This window comes from Budorcas taxicolor, chromosome 4, assembly GCF_023091745.1.
Source record: "Budorcas taxicolor isolate Tak-1 chromosome 4, Takin1.1, whole genome shotgun sequence".
Lineage (NCBI taxonomy): Eukaryota > Metazoa > Chordata > Mammalia > Artiodactyla > Bovidae > Budorcas > Budorcas taxicolor.
In genome coordinates, this window is record NC_068913.1 from 18,073,224 (window position 1) to 18,093,782 (window position 20,559).

Here is a 20,559-nt window from a genome sequence, read left to right on the forward strand (position 1 = left end):
AAACATCCTGGCTCCCTCCCTTAAATGTGAATATTCTTTCTGTATTGGTGGGGGCAAGGGGAGAGGGGAGGGGAACATCTCCAAGGGATGGGAAGTTCCCCAAAACCAGGTGCTCTCTGGTGTCCCTGAGGGTTCAGAGCAGCCTCACGACACAGGATGAAAATTAAGGAGAAGCAAGACTGGTGCATGAAGAGGTGAGGCGCCTTCACTTCTAGCCAGAAACAGCCTGGCCTGAGGCAGACCCTGGAGGAAGCCCCCGGGCAGGGCCGGTGCTTAGGCCACTTAAAAGAGAATTAGGCAGCAGCTGCTTCTCCTTAGACTGGAGAGGTGGTCGAAGGGGCTTTGTGTGAGCCTGGATCAAAACACGCCTATCAAGAGGGATCAAGAGCCTGGCCAAGTGGACTGCAGACAGAAAAGGGAATGAGGTTTTTTGCCTTTTTTTTTTAGCAAAAATGTAGAAACCCAGGGAGAAAACTGTCTTTTTTTTAATTGTAGCAACGGCTGTCCAATGACCACAATCCTCCTCTCCCCTTCACCCACGGATCAAACTTTAAAAATGCAACCTGTTAGTATTTACAGTGATCCTTTGAAGGAGATCAGCCCTGGGATTTCTTTGGAAGGAATGATGCTAAAGCTGAAACTCCAGTACTTTGGCCACCTCATGCGAAGAGTTGACTCATTGGAAAAAGACTCTGATGCTGGGAGGGATTGGGGGCAGGAGGAGAAGCGGACGGCAGAGGATGAGATGGCTGGATGGCATCACTGACTGGATGGACATGAGTCTGAGTGAACTCTGGGAGATGGTGATGGACAGGGAAGCCTGGTGTGCTGCGATTCATGGGGTCACAAAGAGTTGGACATGACTGAGTGACTGAACTGAACTGAACTGATTCAACAGAAATGAATGGCTGCACCCCTTGGGTTCCTGAACAGCCGAGCTCCCTGGGCCTCTAGCCTGGATGAGGTGGTCCAGCCCTCCCGCTTTAACTCCTTACAGCTGCAAACAAATGAGACCCAGGACGAAACCAGGAGGCCGTAATCAACACCCCACACAGGGCAGCTTCACTCAGCAATCATTAGTTCCCGTGCTTACAAGGTGACTCCAGAGGGCCGAGCACCGGAGAGACAAGAGACGGTTTAGGAAGCTGAGACTTCGTCCTCTTGTGGGGTGGCAACATCCGGTGGTAGACTCAAGCACAGGTCTTCTGAGATGGGAGGCCAGGGCGAGAGAGGAGCAGCAGTTCCTCAAAGGAAAACAGGGCTACGCTTTGAGCCGTCCCAGTGGGAGAGCTGGGGTCTGAGGCGGCTCCTGAGGGGCGGGTAGCATCGTGAAGGCTGCTGAGGGCAAGGAGACGGGGCGTCCCGGGTTCCGTGAGCAGCAAACGCACAGCCCTAGAGAGGAGAGGGGGTCCGAGGGGTCCCGCGAGCCTTCCTGCGTGTGTGTTGGGTGGGAGGATAGGGGTAGCGAGGTGGGGCCCCTGGGGCAGTATATTCGTCTCCTCAAAGGCCACAAATGCCAGGCTGAGGAATCTGCTAAGTGAGATTCTAACAAAAGCGATGGCCGGCCATGCTGCTCTGGCTTAGAGGCGAGCAGAGCGGGACCCACCGCGCGCATGCGCCGAGGGCCAGACGCCGTCTTACCTGTGTCTCCTCCAGCCACGGAGGCAGGGCTGCCCGCAGCCCGGCTTCCAGGCTGTTCCGCTGGGGCTGCAGCTGGGGCCGGGCGCCCCGGGGCAGGGAGGCCCAGCGTCTCTGTGCCCTTGGAGAAGCGGCCCCGGGACTGAGGACGCCTCCCAGCCTAGCTGAGCTCAGAACTGCCGCGGGGCTGGTCCCGGACTCTACCCGACCTCCCCGCGCCACCACCACCGCCCCCCGCCCCCGCCCCCGCGGGCGCGCATCCTGGCGGGCTGGCTTCTGTGCACCTGTGTGGACTCTCAGCACATCACCTGGGACGTGGGAGGGAAGGCAAGGCCCTAAGCCCTGGAGTTTCTGACTGGGATGGGGCTGAGTCGCTTTTGGGTTGTTCAGTCGCTTCCAACTCTTTGCAACCCCATGAACTGCAGCAGCCAGGCTTCCCTGTCTTGCACTATCTCCCAGAGTCTGCTTAAACTCCTGTCCAGAGTTCGTGATGCTACCCAACCATCTCTTCTGCCACCCTCTTCTCCTTTTGCCCTCAGTCTTTCCCAGCATCAGGGTCTTTTCCAGTGAGTCAACTCTTCGCATCAGGTGGCCAAAGCATTGGAACTTCAGCTTCAGTCCTTCAAATATTCAGGGGTTTGTGCCCACGTGCAAAGCTGCTATTCCCCCCTGTAAGCCAAGGGTCCACCCTGCTGCCTCCACTGCAGTATCTGGGGGGAGGTCTGGGTCATATTGGCAGTTTCATGCAGGTGGGACCTCTCTTTCCTCTCTCTCCAGCCCCCACCCCACAGTACTCCCGCCTGAGTCCCCCCTTCCCCCCAACAGACTCATTAACTTTGTGTGTCAAATATCTTTTCCATTTAATTAAAAAAAAAAAAACAGTTAATGTCACACGGGGCTCCAGAAATACATGCTTTTGAATTCCAGCCAAGGAGAGGGCTGGAGAGCTGAGATCTGCAGACATGGCTGGCTTCCACAGACAAGTTTGTGCAGTGCTGACCAGCTCAGTCCCTCTGCCCATGAGAGAACCCGCGGCCCAGGAGGCAAGGTCAGGGGAGTCTTTGGTTGGCCGGAGCTTCACCTGTAGCTTGCTGGAAGGTGGCTGGGCAGGAAGAGGCAGTCTCCCTGCAGCCCCCCTCTAAGAGGGACATGGGCCAGGGGTACAAAAGGAGGCATTTAAGCCTCCTAAGACTTCCGCTGCCTCTGAGGCTGGAGGACACCTTCTTTCAACCTAACAATGATGTGAACTTGGACCTTGTAGCAACCCGGTGACACAGCAGCAGTCAGCAGAGGGAGTTGTCAGCTGATGGGCCTGGACACCGCTCCTAGACCATCACTGTCAGGTCCGCGTAGAGGACACACGGAAACCTTTACACCAAATGAGAGTAAATAATTCTACCAATATAAACAGGGCCTTTGACCCTTTCATTTTATTAAAATGGCACGTAAATATTAAAACAGCATACTGATCACTTCCTACATCCGTGAGCCCCCCGGCATGTTGATCTGGAGCCACTTGTGGGCTCCCTCCCAGACGGAGGCAGCAGACTCATGCATTGAGCAATTCATGTTCTTTATCGGTTTTCCCAACAGCATCAGGATTTGATAGTGGGTCGAGATCAGCAAAAAGGCTGAACCAGGCAGTCAGGTCTGAGGAGGCCTTGGCAGGCTCTGGGGAGAGAAGAGGACACATTAGCACAGCCTCCTTGCTAACTCCCATCTCTGCCAGGCTTCAGGGCCGGGAGCATCTTCAAGAGGGAAGACACTCAGTTGGACAAACCCTGCTGCTTTTGGTCTTTAAGCCTTGTTAGGATATTCCATGCCCCATTGTTGGCTGGTTGGCTGAGTAACATTTCTATACCATGGCCTTTATAAATCTGCACAGTGAGCTCTTGTGTTAATCCCCAATCGGCACCCCTACCCAGCAGATGGCCATGGCCCACAGAGCTGCCTGAACCCCCAGACCCTGTGCTTCAGCACCACCAGGAAATAGCAGTCATTTGAGAAACCAGACTGAATGACTCAGGAAGTAAGGTGCCTTCCAGTGTCCCTTGGAGGAATCTTCAAATCTGCTAGGTCAAGAGAAATAGGGTGATTACTCTTTTCAGCTTTCTTTAATCCTCTCCCATCAAAGGAAGGGGGCCTTAGACATGCCTCCCTTTCCCCACTGGGCCCTAAATTGCCCCCAAGCCCCTCACCCTCCATGCTCCATAGAGTCCTGCCTTCAAGTGTTCTTTTACCGAACCACCTGCCCTAACTTCTTGAATGCCACGATGACAGACCCCAATTATTTTCCAGATGAGGAAGGCATTTTCAAAAGAGTGCCCGATGCAAGAGATTTACAAAGAAGTTGGGGGCTCTTCTCTATATAAATCGTTCCACATGAGAATCTAAGTTCATTGACTTGGATGACCTATGCTTTTTTTCTTTCTCCAACAGGTGGGACCATCAAAAACATGAAGAAAATGTCTGACAGGTTATCCTTCTAAACAAAAGCAGCTAGGAATATGCTTGCCATCTGGTTGAGAAGAATCTCGAAAAATACTGGTAGGACAAGTTGCTAAAAGTGCTTCTATGAATAGTGTGATGGTGAGTACTGATGGGATTATGCCAACATACACAGGGTCTTTGATTTTTTCACTAAAATGGCACTTAAACATAAAGAGAGTGTACTGATCCCTTTATAGTTCTGATTTTTCCTCCCTTTATCGTTTTTTCCAGTCTCTTGTAAATATATTACTTTATAATGAGACAACAATGCATCTATTACAGAGATAAGCTATTGCAAACAAGAGTAGTTAGTAATATGCAAGCTGTTACTATGTAACATTAATTTCACAGCGTGCAGTTAGCCCCTAAAACACTTGGTTTATTTTGATATGATAAACTGAGACTTTACAGAGAGCTCAATATAGCTTGGTGGGGGTGGGGGAGACAATTTTTTTTTTTTTAAGGGGCTATAACTTGTCTTTCTTTAGTCCTACAGGAGGTCACACAAAGAAACTGTATGGAGCAAGACTGACTTTGGAGGATTAGTTTGTTCTTGATAGAGAATATCAAGATATCTTAGTGATAGCACCAGTGAAATACACCCCACCCCCCCCCCCCCCCCGCTCCCCTCCCCAGGGGGGCTTTCCGATGGTGGGTGTGGCCCAGCTGTGAGCAGCCAGGTGATTATACTTGCTGGGAGGGAAATCCTCACACTCCCCAGACCTCCACTGTGGGAGGGAAAGCCAGGTGCAACGCGCAACACCCAAAAGAACATCAAGGGAATGCTCTCTGACGATAACAAAACTGACACTTCCTTTAATGTCCTGTGGTCAACACAGGGAAAGTGATGACCAGAGGCAGAGAGAGATGCAGAGACAGATGAGATCGTCCTCAGGCAGATGTGCTGTCTCAAAAGAGAGTAGATTTCACAAGCTTGAAAGGCCCTTTTTTGACAACTAAGGCACCTGGCTCTTTGCAAAAAGCATTAATCAGATGCTTTGTCTGGTGGAAGCAATGGTATTTTCAGCTAAGGATCCCAATCTCAGAGGCCATTTTCTCCCTTACTGTTGTCATCCAGCCTTGGAGAACACCCGGTCACATACAGACAGATGTCTGAGTCCTCCTCATTAGATCTGATAGAGCCAATTATGAATGAGGACCTTAAGCCAGGAAAAAGTTAAAATGTTAGTTGCTAGGATCATGCACAACTCTCAGCCCTTACAGCCCCGCCTCTGACTCCCACGTGCTCCAGTGGAAATTAGTAAGGAGATAAAGCGAAGAGTGTTAGGCCGCTGGAAAGGAAAGTGACAGTCACTTAAGGGGGAGAGAATGATTATTACCTTTCACTGCAGGGTAGTTGACATTTGGACTGCTTGCCTTTGGTGCTGGCCATGGAGGAGAAGAAGGATTGACACTGCTCTCTGACCAGCCTAATGTTCAAAACCAGAGGTCGTTAGATCTTAGGGAAGAGCAGCCACGCTGTCTCGTCAGTTCCATGTGAGGCACACACATGGCTCTCAACTAGGATGGCCTCCAAAGAGAGAGGAAGCTGGTGTGCCGGGCCCCATCTTCCGTGTGCCTCATACCTGGAATATGTTTTGGGGGAGAGTGGATAGATACAATCCTGCCCACTTCAAAGGGGCTTCCCTGGTGACTCAGATGGTAAAGAATCTGCCTGCAATGCAGGAGACTGGGGCTCGGTCCCTGGGTCAGGAAGATCCCCCGGAGAATGAACTGGAAACCCACTCCAGTATTCTGGCCTGGAGAATTCCATAGACAAGGGAGCCTGGTGGGCCACAGTCCATCAGGTGGCAAAGAGTTGGACATGACTGAGTGACTAACGAACACCAACTTGAAAGTATGGAAAATTAGGGGGAAGACTGCAAATGAGAAACTGCTAAGGTTAAAGCATTCTTGGTTTCAATTTTATACCCATTTTTCTTACCAAGTGACATCATCTCACGGTCACACCAAAGATTATCAGTAGTGTTCCTAGGAAATCAAGGGCCTTGTTTTTCTGTCCCAAATGGGCACCATTTGGGCCCATGTCACAAAAAGTGAGCACCGTTAAATGCAGTGACTGAATTAGTGAACGACTGGTCTTCTCTATTTCCAGTGTGACCCAGTTTGTTTATTTTCCACACAGCTAATTTAAATTGTGAAGTTTAGTTAATACAGATCAGCCCAGTCCAAGTATATGAGAGGGAAGAATGTCCGCCTTAACTTGATGCCATGTCCTTATGACAGCATTGATCTTGTCTCACCCAACGTTCTGAAGGCCCTTTGGGCTCTTCCTGTTGCTAATGATTGAGAGGTGTTCAGCAGTCCTGTTTTGTGGGGTGGGGAGCAAGCCTAGTTCCCCCAGCATTTATTGCCTGTGCTGGGTGTCTCAGGATAACTCATTTAATTTAGAACTTCACCATATACTCCGTTGCACATCTGCTTTAATTCATCATGTCTAAGTCCTGTCTTCTCCAAGAGACAAGAAACTGTCTCTTCAATGTGCTCCATAATATCTAATGTGGTACAGGTAGGTGTGTTTGGACTGAGTCCATTGGTGATGCTCACTGTGAAGCACAGACCATCAGATGATGCATCACTGTGGGCTCCAAATAGTTAAAACCATATCCTTTTACTGGGATGCTCTGGTGACAGTGTCTTCTACAGAAAAAGTTTTGTCTCTGATAAGGATGCTGTTTGGATGGCAGAGTTCAGCTGTCACCAAGTTGGTGGCAGTGAAATCAACTTCAGGGGCAAGAAACTCACTCGGCATATGCTACAGAAATGAGAAGATGCAATACTATTTGTTTACCCTATACTTAAGATTTGTAATAAGGGACCCACTTTAGAATCATAGTATATTGATTAGCCTGGCGTGCTGCAGTCCATGGGGTAGCCAAGAGTCGGACAGGACTGAGTGACTTAACTGAACTAATATTGATTAGATGGTACTTTTGTCTCATCTCCTAGAGTTCTGAGCCCCTTGAAGGCAGGGCCTGTGTGTTATTCATCTTTACATTCTTTAGGGCACTACCTGGGCACATGACGAGTGTTGAAATTAAGGTAACCATCGAAGGACTCTTAAATCATGAGAACTACGCTTATGAAACATTACTTTGAGGGGTGGAAAAGCAGTGCTTGCCACTGGAGATGCCATAATACTCACTGGTTGAATTATTTCTTTTTAGGCAAGCAGCATACAAATAGAGACTGTGTACACGTGTGCTCAGTCATGTCTGACTCTCTGTCACTTAATGGGCTGTAGCTCATGAAGGCTCCTCTGTCCATGGGATTTCCCAGGCAGGAATTCTGGAGCGGGTTGCCACTTCATTCTCCAGGGGATCTTCCAGACCCAGGGATCAAACCCACACCTCCTGCAGCTCTGGTATTGGCAGGTGGATTTGTTACCACTGAGCACATTGAAAACCCTATAAAGACTAACCATGGACAAATGAAACAGGCTGCCTGGGACCTATTTATTGGGTTTAAAATATTGAAAAAGTACATAGAGTTTAAAAAGTATTGCTATTCGTTGGGATGGTACTTGAACACATTATTGGCATATTTCACAAACAATAAGAAGCACCAGATTTTAAGGGAACTGTTTTGGAAGATGGAAATGTTCTCCCACTAGACTGTGGTGATGGCTACACAAATTTACCAGAAATCCTTGAACTGTTCCCCTACAATGGATGAATATCATGGCATGTAAATTATAGTTCAATAAAGCCATTTTTAAAAAATGACCAGTATTTGGTGTAATCCAGGAGTAACATAACCTCCCTGGTTCCTAGAAAATTGGCCTATGGGCATTTTCCTTCCAAACCCGAATCACATAAATAGTGGTAGATGTGGAAAGTTAAAATCGCAGTCTCATTGAGTGCCAAATAACACTGAAAGAGGTAGCATCTAACTGGGTCAGTTTCATCTTTCCCTACAATCCTCTCCTGGACGCTGAGGGTCAAGATCCACCTGTGCTCGGCAGAAACCTCACACAACCTTTTCTCAGTGCTAGCAGCCTGGCCGCTGTCTCTCAGGGCAGGGCTTCTCGAAGTGTGGTGCCTGCCCCAGCAGCTGGGACATCACCTACTGAATCAGGATCTCCGGGGTGGAGTCCAAGGAGCCGCAAGCCCTCAGCAACCCTCCTGTGAGTGCAGTGTGGGAGGCACTGCCACAGATGGTTCCCAAGGGGCTGCTGTGGCCCCATCTCTGTCAGGATCAGGTTCATCTGAAGCCAGAGCTGGGACAAGGAGTGATGCCCTCCTCGGAAACAGAGCACCCACCTCCCAGCTCCTGCAGCTTTAAGCTCCTTGACCCCACTGGGCTCTCTGAGTTCAGGGAGGCCCACACTTCCAGACAGAATCCAAATGGATGCAGAGAAAAGGCCGGTGAGAGGTGTGGAAGGCCACCCCTCCCCCATCTCTAAAAGCTGATACAGTGGGAACACGAGATCATTCTTCCCATTTCAAAAATATGCACAACATTTGGCTCCAGAGAATTCTGGAAAAGAGGCAGGTTCAATCGTTGTCTTTTTTCAGAGTATAAGATAGAACACACTCCTCAAGAAAGCAGAAATAAATGCACATGTCAAAACACAGACCGCCTCACTGTATGTGATGGGCATGTTCCTGAATGGTTATAAACAAACAGAACGTCTGTATATCAAGTCATATTTTTAGAGTCCCAGAAACACAAGTCATATTTTAAAGCCTATCATTTAAAGGATTATAACGGCGGGCTCCTTTATAAAGACTGTGCCAAGTCGCTTCAGTTGTGTCTGACTCTTTGTGACCCCAAGGACTGTAGCTCGCCAGACTCCTCTGTCCATGGGGATTCTCCAGGCAAGAATACTGAAGTGGGTTGCCATTTCCTTCTCCAAAAATCTTTGCGACCCCATGGACTATACAGTTCATGGAATTCTCCAGGTCTGAATACTGAAGTCGGTAACCTATCCCTTCTCCAGGGGATCTTTCCAACCCAGGGATCGAACCCAGGTCTCCCGCATTGCAGGTGGACTCTTTACCAGCTGAGCCACAAGGGAAGCCTTGTCTGTATAAAGACAGTGTCTTCTAATTGGATCCCTTTGTAACTGTGGAGTTCTGAAATATTGCTCACCTAAACACTCAGGAGAAAGAAATGGCAACCCACTCCAGTGTTCTTGCCTGGAGAATCCCAGGGATGGGGGAGCCTGGTGGGCTTCCGTCTATGGGGTCACACACAGTCGGACACGACTGAAGTGACTTAGCAGTAAACACTCAGGAACCGTAAGAGCGACATGGAGAATCTACAGACTTGGGGGCTTCTCTGCTGCCAAGGATACGGAGGAGGATGCGCATAAACACACTGCCCCTTTGGAGACGAAGATGATAGATGATGGGGAAAGTAGGCCTCAGAGTTTCCCAAAGACACAGGGTGTCACTGGTCTTTTGTCCCAAATGTGAAGCAGAAACAGCCAGTTTGCCAAATCACAATTTCTCTTCAGAACACCTATTAAGCATAAATCTAACAATCCAACCATTCGCACATGAGGGGAGGAAATATTATGGTTGTGACCCCAGCTATATATGTATATATCGTCATTGTTGTTTAGTTGCTAAGTCGTGTCTGACTCTTTTGCAACCCCGTGAACTGTTGCCTGCCAGGCTCTCTCTCCTTTGGATTTTCCCGGCAAGAATCCTGCAGTGGGTTCCCATTTCCTTCACCAGGGGATCTTTCCCAACCCAGGGACTGAACCCACGTCTCCTGCATTGGTAGGTGAATTCTTTACCACTGAGCCACCAGGGAAGCCCATATATAGATATGTTTTAAGCAAATACTGAGCTGAGCTGCAGTTTCACTGTCACTCATATTGCTTTGGGAATTCGTTAGGGGAGGGGTACCACTCGGGTAATTGTGGATGGAATGCCAAGCCAGACTTCAAATGTCTTGGCTTCTGTCAGGAAAAAATGCTATTTACAGAGAACGCAGTGTTGCTAATATGCCTATAATTGCCATCAACTGCTCTTCAGCTGGTGTTCGTTGGCTGAGGCATTTTTAACAGGAAGGTGTGGCTGGAAGGATGTCTTCCCCATCTCAGAGAAACTGTGTCAGGAGACGGGGTGGTGCAGGGTGGGGGCAGATGAGACTGAGAGTTGACGAGCCTAGTTCTCGGTCCCTTTGATACGTCAACTGCACTACCCGTCTGCAGGAAACACATATAAAATTTTACTGGAGCAATCCTGCCCCCTTCACTGACATAAGGGAAAATATAAATCGGCCAGAAATAATACTGGCCAGCTAGAGCAGCAAGTAGGGCCAAAGAAACACCAGCCAGTGAAGCACTTCGGCATGAGCGCAATTGCGCTGGGAGAGCGAAAGGCCAGGCTGGGCTGTGAGCGGAGCCCTGGGCGCTCTGGGGTAGGGCTGGCCATGAAGGGGAACGTGGGAAGGCCACGGCCACCGTGGCCAGGCACCAGCCTGCCGTCCACACCTGCTCTGAGCCCCAGTTTCCATACTGGCAAAGGGTGGATAAAAATTCCTACCTCGTTAGGCTGTTGTATGGATAAAATGGGAGCTCGTGGGTGAAACTGGGCGTACAGAGGCTGAAGAGCAGGCGCTCAATAAATCCAGTGATTCTGGGTTCCTGCTATCACTCAGCACAAAGGAGAACCAACCCCTGAGATTGTCTTCAGAACTTTCTCTCTTCAATTAGTGATGCAATGTCAGCTGGATCTCTCCCTTCCTTCTTGTCTGCCATCCATCCATTCATCCATCAGCCCATCCACCCAGATGTCTTTATGGAACATCGATTCCAGGCACTGAGCTATGTTTGGGAAATATGATAGCAACACAAACACGGGCCCTGCCCGTGACAACGTAAAGCAAGACAGAAAATTCAGCCCATTTTACAATGAGGTGAAATGAGAGGAATGATTAAGTACTGGGTATAAAGGGAATGGAGAGCAGAAATAGTCAACACTGACTGCTGAGGGAGGCCCTGGATGATATGCTGAACATGAGCACCTGAAGGGTGATGAGTTAGCCAAGCAGAACATCAAGAGTGTGAAGTGGGTGGAATGCTCTGGGGGGAGGAGGGGAGAATCGGGTTCCCTGGAGTCCAGCTTAGACATGACACATGGTCCCCAGCAGAACGATGTCATTAAGTCATGCTCAGTAAAGGCACGGGAGGTATGGGCAGTGATGACACCGGGGTCAGGCCCTAAAGGACCTTGGAAGCCAAGCTGAGGAGTTTAGTGTAGCTTGTGTTTATTTATGCAAGCTGAGGCTTTCCAGGTGGCTCAGTGGTAAAGAATTCACCTGCCAATGCAGGAGACACAGGTTCTTCTCTGGTTGGGGCAGATCCCCTGGAGGAGGAAATGGCAACCCACTCCAGTATTCTTGCCTGAGAAATCCCATGGACAGAGGAGCCTGGTGAGCCACAGGCCATCAGGAGGCAAAGAGTCTGACATGACTCAGCGACTGAACAGCAGCAGGAGAGTCTAAAAACATTATGTGGATGGTGGATAAAACCACAACTCGGCAAGGCATGAGACCCTTTGGGGACCCTTCATGTGTAAATGAGGGTGGAGGAGATGGTCACTGAGGTTCCTTCTATGGACTAATACAGGCACTTAAATTCTGCAGGAATTTAGCCAAGACCTGGGGATGAGCCATAACAGGTTTAGAAAGTGCTGCTTCTTTGACAGAACAAATAAAAATGCCAGTGGCTCATACTCTCTGTTCAAATTATCTTTAAATGCAGCCCACAGCCTTTTCTTTCACGTTATTCCATTTGAGGCCCGGAAATATCAGTTACCCAGAGCCAGGCTAAGCCAGAGACAGCAAGAGGTGAGCTCTGGTCAAGGAAAGGTGAATCTGAGATAAGGCTAAGCTTGACATAACATTGGCTTTAAGTGGAAACCCACCCAGATGGCAACAGCTGGATTAGCTGAAAAAAAAAGAACATCCAGAAGGAACAAAGGGCTGTATGTTTGTGAGATTCTGGAACAAGATGCCTAACTGTGGTTGGCAGGATCCTGAAATAAAAGATGTCCTGGTGGATTTATTTTGAGCAGATGGTTATCGTTTCAGTATCAGCATCTGTTTCTAAATTAAATCTTGATGCTGGTGGGAATAGAGAAGAATGTCTAAGAAGGCCTGGCCAGGTCTCTGCCTCAGGCAGCACCTCTGGGTGGCCGCATCCTCCTCACTGCAAGAGACCTCAGGAAGGTGCAATTTCTCATCGCTGGGTGACACAGAAAACCCTGGCCCCTACCTGTCATGCTGGCAACTTCAGAAACTCTTAGAAAGCCCGCTAAAATTGACTCCTTCATGTATTTCAGCACAATTTGATTCTAAATGTAAGTTCCTTTGTTTTGCTCTTCTAGAGCTTGAAGTAGGTGGGAAAGGAAGATATAATTGTTCTCTTACGAAATCCACCGCCCCCCTTTTCTTTCTGCTTCCCCAAGGCAAAGGGAGGCCGAAGAGGAGAGGGAGGCGGAGGAGAGGGGAGAGGTAGGAAGGGGAGAAGACCGAGGAGGTGAAGGTGGATGAGGGAGGCGGCAGTGCAGAGGGGGCAGAGAGGGGAAAGACCTCGAGGTGTCTGCGCCTGCATGCAGACCGCTGCCCACCTCTGTCCTGCAGACCCTCAGACCCCGAGGATGCAGCTCCACCTGGTCCACCCAGAGAGCCACAACGGTGGGGGCCAGACTGAGCAGGACAGTGCTAGAGTCAACGAGGGGCGACGGCGGGCACCGGCAAAGGCTGTGGAGATGATCTCAAATTCACATATTTGTTCTGGAACATCAGGCTTCTCCACTGGCTCAGTAGGTCAAGAATCTGCTTCAATGCTGGAGACACAGGAGACAGGGGTTCGATCCCTGGATCAGGAAGATCCCCTGGAGAAGGGAATGGCAACCCATTCCAGTATTCTTGCCTGGAGAATTCCATGGACAGAAAAGCCTGGCGGAGTACAGTCCATGGGGTCACAAAAGAGTCGGACATGACTGAACAACTGAAAAACAACAACGCAATTCGGGAACATCATCCAACTTTTGTGGTTGACACAACCCTTCCTTCCCACACCCACGTCTCTCCTCCATGACTCTGTGGTTGCCTTGGTCCCTGTATGCACCCGGGATGCCTAGGACCAAGGTTACAGCCATTACAACTCCGGCTCCTCTAGAAGCACCCAAGGCAAGGCCTGAGGGAGCCCGTCAGGGAATCACGTTTGCCATCAGAGATGTGGTACTTGGTGGCAACAGCACAGATTTGTGAAAAGCATGAGTTCTGGAGTCTAGCGGCTCAGGCCCACAATCCGGCCTGCTTCCTGCTGCTGCTGCTGCTGCTGCTAAGTCGCTTCAGTCATGTCCAACTCTTAGCGACCCCATGGACTGCAGCCTACCAGGCTCCTCTGTCCATGGGATTTTCCAGGCAGGAGTACTGGAGTGGGGTGCCATTGCCTTCTCCGGCCTGCCTCCTACCAGAGGTCTAATCTGGGGCAAACTACTTACTCCCTGTTTCTCTGTTTCCCAGGCTGCAAGTTGGAGATGACATCAGTGCTTGCCTGCCTGCCTGTCTGGGAAGGGTGTGGTGAGGATGAAATAACACACCTAAAGCACCTGCGGCAGTGCTTGACCCACTGCACGTGCCATATTGAGAGCTCGTTCTTGTTACTTGACCATGATAAAGGAAATCAGTTTTAGATATCAGTGTCTCTGAAGTGGGGGCTAACCCAGGGATAAGAAGACAACATCTGTGGAAAAGTACAAAGCTCCTTCAGATGACTTGAGTCTCTCCTGAGAATTATTTAGTGGTTTAGTTGCTAAGTCGAGTCCGACTCTTGCAACCCCGTGGACTGTAGCCTGCCAGGCTCCTCTGTTCCTTGGGATCTCTAGGCAAGAATGCTGGAGTAGGTTGCCATTTCCTTCTCCAGGGAATCTTCCTGACTCAGGAATCGAACCCAGGCCTCCTGCATTGCAGGCAGATTCTTTACCAACTGAGCTACGAGGGTTATTTAGGGGGTCTAATACCTAATAGTGGGGCTTCCCTGGTGGCTCAGTGGTAAAGAATCCTCCTGCCAATGCAGGAGATGTGGGTTTGATGTCTGGTTCAGGAAGATCCTCTGAAGAAGGAAATGGCAACTCACTCCAATATTTTTGCCTGGAGAATCCCATGGACAGAGGAACCTAGTGGGCTACAGTCCATAGGCTCGCAAAGAGTTGGACACAACTGAGAGACTTAAGTGCGTGTGCGTGCGTGCACGCACACACACACACACACACACACACACACACACACACACACACACATGCAAAGAAAACAGGATAATTCAGAGGTTACAAAATAACTCCTTTAACATTGATCCTGACAGAACCTCAGCAGAGGAAATGAAACTTTTGGCAGCCAGAATGGGTCTTGTAAATGGTAAACCAGATCTTGTCCATCCTTGGTCCAAGATGCTATGATGGTTCCTAAGTTCTTCCAACAGCTACAAGGCCTATATGACCCAGCTCGTCTCCTTTCCGAGCACTTCTCCTTCTCACCCCAACCCAAGCGCTCCTCCTACAGACCCTCAACTCTATCGGGCACATCCTCCCTTTGGGCACAGGGGTTTCCCTGCCTAGATCCCCACATGGCTAATTCTCTGGCCTCCTGCGAGTCGCTGCTCAGACCTCTTCTTCTCAGTAAGAGTCCCACTTAGTTCTCTCCCTGACCTACTTTTCCATTCCCCCGACAACAGCTCTGGCTCTGCTTTTCCTTTTCTCCATATCATTGGTAACTTTCCAGCCTACAATGTGATCTGCTTTTTCATTATGTTTTGTTGCTGTTGCTCAGTCGCTCGGTCGGGTCCAACTCTTTGCAGCGTTATGGACTGCAGCACGCCAGGCTTTCCTGTCCTTCACTATCTCCAGGAGTTTGCTCAAACTCATGTCCATTGAGTCAATGATGCCATCCAACCATCTCATCCTCTGTCATCCCCTTCTCCTTCTGCCCTCAATCTTTCCCAGCATCAGAGTCTTTTCTAATGAGGTGGCTCTTCACATCAGGTGACCGAAGTATTGGAGATTCAGCATCAGTCCTTCTAATGAATATTCAGAGTTGATTTCCTTCAGGATTGACTGGTTTGATCTCCTTGCTGTTCAAGCGACTTTAAAGAGTCTTCTCCAGCACCACAATTATCTTGTCTCCATTAGAATGTGAGTTCCTGGAAGGCAGAAGCCTTGCCTGTTTTGTTCTCAGGTGATTCCCCAGTGCCTGGCACCCAGAGGACTTAATACATATTTGCTGGACAAATAAGAATCTTGCTTCAGTGCTACTAGGGCGGCAACCTCCAGTGAAACTGTTTGCCTGAGACATAAATGGCTTCCCTTTAAAGTACCTCTTTCTCTTTCCGTAGTGCCAGCTTGCATCTCTCATGCTGTGTGACCAACTCCCTCCTCAGCCCCAAGTGTGGCCGTGGGCCTTTCTCCTGGCCGTGGGGCAAGGCTGAAATGCCAAGCCCATGGCTGCTGCCCCTGTCTCAGCTCTTGGGCAGAGTTCCGGGGACAGTGCTCTGGGCCTGAGCTGAGGTCTTGCTCCACCCGCTCAGGAAGAGGATGTGAAGCTCTGAGTTCTCACTGTCAGCCCGAGGTGCCCATGAGAGAGCGGCACTCAGCCCCTTCAGCTAAGGAGGCCACCACTGCTCCTGGCTGCAGCAGGTGCCCAGGTGTCTCCAAAGCTGGGGGCTCTGGGGCGGGGCGGGGGGCGGGGGGGGGGGGCGTTCACCCTGCAGCACGGCTGGAGGGTCTCCAGCAGCCCTGAGCTTTGAGCTGTGGATCCCGCTCCGGCCCTGCCTCTCCCGACTCTCCCACGCCTTATTAGCGCCTCCACCACAGGTGGGTGGGGGTGAAACCTGGTCTCTGGCAACCTTGTTCATCTGGGGTTCCGGCAAAAGAGGTGATGAAACTCGGGTGAGACTCAGGGCAGAGAAGTAGTTTTAGATTGCAGTTATCCCTCTCATCTCTAACCTCATTACTGAGAATAAACGAGATGGCTACAAAATAGGGCTCAAAAAGGAAGATGAAAGGAAACACGTATTTCATAAAAAAGAGGAAAGATTTTCTTTTGGTCTTGCCCACCAACTTTCGCCACGTCCATGATCTCATCTCCAAAGACCTGAGTGTTTTTTTTTTTAATAGCCCATAATTACTTAGTCATTCCAGTTCTGCTGTTTGTTCTCAGCTCTAAGTGCCAGATAAACATGCTGTTTATTAAGGAGATAACCTAAATTCATGGAAAAATCAAAACAATTTGAGAACTTCTGAACAGTGATTCTTGTCTTATAATTAAAACATGGAAAGAGCAAGAAAGCATTCAGATACTAAAATGGTTTCCTTCTCAAGGTCTGTTTAGAAACTCCAACTTAAAAATTTAACTTTCAACCTGAGTGTTAGTTTCTGCACTCGAAATCAATCTGCTCTGCACATCAATAATTCTGAACCAGCATGTGAGCTGCTGGTGAGCTTTGGGGTACCTTGATCAGTGTGAAAACTCTGTTTCTGTTGGGCCATGTGTTTCAGGCAGAACAGGAATGGCTTAAGCTGAGGGCATACTCAAGAATGGGGTGGGCCATGGTGGCAGAGGGAAAAAGCACCCAGAAAGCCCCATGTCTATGGGAATGCTGTCTCACGAGTATATGGGAGAACTCAGCTAGGGCACTAGCCAGGCAGGAATGGCCACGTGAATAGGCCACAACTGTGAAGGCACTCTGATCTCTCAAGGGTGCCATGAAAAAGTCTAAAACCAAAGTAAGACAGGAAGACTGAGGACCACCCCTCTAGCCTTTGATTAATAGGAAGTGTTACCATGGAGAGAAAATTATGCAAAGAAGAGGATTTTAAACCCTAATATGTATCTTAAGGCTAGAATGTGATTCTGAAGCTTCAGCTAAAGTCAATGGACACAAAAGAAAAATACAAAAACAAAAAATAAGACACTGGATATAAGATAAAAATCAGAAAACACAAAAAAGAAGATAAAGAAAAATAGGTCTTTGGATTAAAAAACAAACAATATATCACCACCCTCACCACCCCCACCCCCATTACAATCCCTGTGGTCCGTACCTTCCAGCGAGGCCTGTAAGTCTTTTATGTTTTGATCTAGAAGCTGTGAAGGAAGGAATCCTGAGCCTGCCTGGGGCCTGGGGTCCAGCTCTCCTGGGGCCGCAGCGGGCACTGGCTCCTTCAGCCGACCGTCTCCAAACACAGCAGCCCACTCTTTGCTGAACTCGCCCTCTTCCAGGGAGGAAGCGTTGAAGATCTCACTCAACAGCAGCAGGTCCTCTTTGTCAGCACCTTCAGGTTCGGGGGTCCCTGCCACTGGGCCCAGGCAAGCTGATTGAAGTAACAGAGCACAAAAACACATCACCCCCACAGGCTTGGCTTCTAGGGAATAGATGTGGTAGGGGCTGGGCTGAGACAGACCAGCTAGATTTTTTTAAAAGTTAATCAAAATATAAATTAACCCTATCACAGAACTTCAGAAATTTCCCACTGAAAGCAAGCACGATCCTACGGGGCCTTCCTGTTGACAGACATGCCCTCTCCCCCTATGGCCCCCAAGCCTCTTGCTTGTAAAAAAGTTTAAGCTTCCGAGGCCTTCCCAGAGCACCAAAGAGCAAATTTAACCAGAGAAGTAAAAAAAAAACACAAAAATGAAACAGAAACAAAGAACAATGAAATGAGACCCTGGGTTGGCCGAAAAATTTGTTTGGGTTTTTCCATACTGTCTTACAGAAAAACCTGAACAACTTTTTGGTCAACCCAATCATAATAGCTTAGTCATAAAACAAAGTCAAGGACATTTAGTTTCTCCTCAAGGGCTATATAGATAATATCCTGAGCCATATCCTTGAGTTGTTTTTCAGATACTAAAACTCCCACCCAGTGGAGGAAGTTAGCTACATACTGACCACCAGCACTTAGACAGACTGGAACCAGATGATGACTGAGATTCCTGAAACATCACCCTGTTACCTCACCATCACCCAATCAGACAATTGTACTTGAGCTGATCAGGCACCCTGCAACCCATACCTATTCCCTAAAAGGGATCATGGAGTTTGGGCCTTTTGAGCATGAGCTGCCTCTCCTCCTTGCTTGGCCCTCCAATAAATGCTGTAATCCAGTGTCAGTAAATTGGCTTCAGTGCAAGTGGAGCAAGCAGATCCTTGTTTAGTTTTCCCGCATTTCCTTTCCTTCAAAGCAAGACCAATTTCTGAGCATCAGTAGAACTGCATTGAAATGGATACATGGATATGCGCTCAGTCGTGTCCAACTCTTTGTGACCCCCTGGGCCCTAGTGGGCTACAGCCCACTAGGCTCCTCTGTCCATGGGATTTCCGAGGCAAGAACATTGGAGTGGGTTGCCATTTCCTCCTCCAGGGGATCTTCCCGACCCAGGGATCGAACCCACATCTTCTGTGTCTCCTGCATTGCAGGTGGATTCTTTACCAGCTGAGCCCTCAGGGAAGCTCAAATAGTTTCCATAAAAACTCTATAGAGTTTTGGTGTCTCCTTAAAATAACAAACTTACTATCAATACATTTCTTGGATATGAAACAAAGCCAGGCTTGAAGGCATGCTGGAGATCTTAGTTCTGGTTACTGTAGCTTCCTGAATCTTCCCACAGAAGCCTTGCATCCACAGCTGAAGCACTACATGGCAGCCTGCCCTGCCATCTGGCCTGAGGAGGGGAGCCTCATCACAGCCCAGACTGACCCAGCAGAAAGGATGATCAGAGGCGCCCTGCAACCCACACCTGTTCCCTAAAAGGGATCATGGGGTTTGGGCCTTTTGAGCATGAACTGCTTATCCTCCTTGCTTGGCCCTCCAATAAAAGCTGTACTTTCCTCTACCACATCCAGTGTCAGTAAACTGGCTTTAGTGTAAGTGGGGCAAGCAGCGGGGAGCAGAGGTTTCAGGAAGTCTCAGAGTGACCAAGAAAGACGTCCTCTTCCCGTCTCCTTTGTGGCACTGCAACTGCATAAAGCAAAGGCAAGGTGGATCTGGTTTGCCTGAGGGCAGCGGTGAAAATGACAGGAAACTGGGCAAAGCAGTCAAGGATGAGTTTCACAGGCCAAAGACGCAGCCCTGAAGGGTTGGCTGGACCAGAGGAGTGGACGCTGGACCACCCTTTCCTTGCTGTGTGACTCGCTTGAGATCCTTACCCCATCTGGGCCTCTGTTTTTTCCTCTATAAAATTATAATGTTAATAATGTCCACTTTGGAATATCCTCAGGAAGATCAAAAGGAATATATCTTAAACCTCACTGCTGGTCCAGAAGAAAGACTTTAAAGAAGAGACTGATTCTTACCAGATGAACACCGACAAAATACTAAATGGTGAGCACAAGTATAGCGGAGGTGTTAATTATCAAGAATCCTATAACCTTTCGTTGAGTTTTCTACATAGTTTAAAAACTAAGAACTGATAGGTTTATTAACTCCGGCTTTGTTGTGATATCTAATTGCCACTTGGAAACTATAAACATTTCTGCTGTAAGTTATGAAGAGAAGGAACAATCATGATTTATATTTTCTCTGAGCTAGATTTTAATGCTGATACTGACACAGTGAGGTTAAGAGGTTTTCCTCAAATATATGAGATACTTTTTTAAAGTCTTTACTTGTGATTTAAATAAAGCTCTTATCTCCGTTGGTTTTATTGGATCTATTTGCAACCACACTTTATAGAAACATTTGGGACATCTGAGTGTGCCGAGCAGACTGTCTATACACGGCCGGCGGGGGAGGAGAAATACAGGCACTTTCATATCACTGTGGTTTAAAAATAGTGGCGAAGGATCACCATATTTGGACAACTGTCTAATTTCAGCATTCTTCTGTTTGTGTTATCACAGAGGTTTTGCACCAATATCTGGCCTGTGGGTGTGGTGGTGAGAAGATGAGGAAGATGGCATTTTATTACGCCGGCTTCCGAGATGGTTCTGTGGTGATGGGGGCACTCAGGAGCCACCCAGGCCTGCTCAAGGTGGGAAGGGCCGGGCAGGAGAGACGAGGCCCTCGCCACTGGAAGCGGAGGAAGGAGCCTTGGCTGTGACAGGGCGTGTCCGCCAACACTCATCTGAGCGTCCCTTCCCACTTCTCTCTTCAGTCTTTCTCAGCATCACCCTTTTTACACACATTCACTTCGCAGAGCTCAGTACTTCCTCCTTTCAGTTGGACCTAATTGCCCAAACCTTTTCTCATGGTTTCCTTTCTGGCCGGACTGAAACCAGATGATTGTTGAACCAAATCCCCTTTATTGGAACTAATTCAAGGTGATGTCTAGACCCCAGAGGAAGAGATGACTTTAAGGGAGCACTCAGAATTGTGTGTATTCCTCCCAAAGTCACTTTAAAGCCTCCTTTGCTTTCATCTAGATATCAATCCAGGGAAGATCATGACC

General features: G+C 48.8%; 1 protein-coding gene across 3 annotated transcripts in view; it reads right to left on the minus strand.

Annotated features, from left to right (window-relative positions):
• Positions 1–2,517: 2,517 nt before the first annotated feature.
• ICA1 (islet cell autoantigen 1) overlaps positions 2,518–20,559 on the minus strand; it is a 163,363-nt gene continuing 145,321 nt past the window's right edge. Inside the window, exons 13-15 of one of the 3 annotated variants that reach the window (XM_052638508.1) lie at positions 17,214–17,483; positions 5,469–5,558; positions 2,520–3,309 (exon numbers count right to left, since the gene is read on the minus strand). In XM_052638508.1, coding sequence (XP_052494468.1) covers positions 3,188–3,309; positions 5,469–5,558; positions 17,214–17,483 — 482 coding nt within the window. In that variant the 3' untranslated portion in view covers positions 2,520–3,187. Of the gene's footprint in view, positions 3,310–5,468; positions 5,559–17,213; positions 17,484–20,559 lie in introns of all 3 variants that reach the window. The other 2 variants (XM_052638507.1, XM_052638509.1) reach the window with 2 other exon arrangements.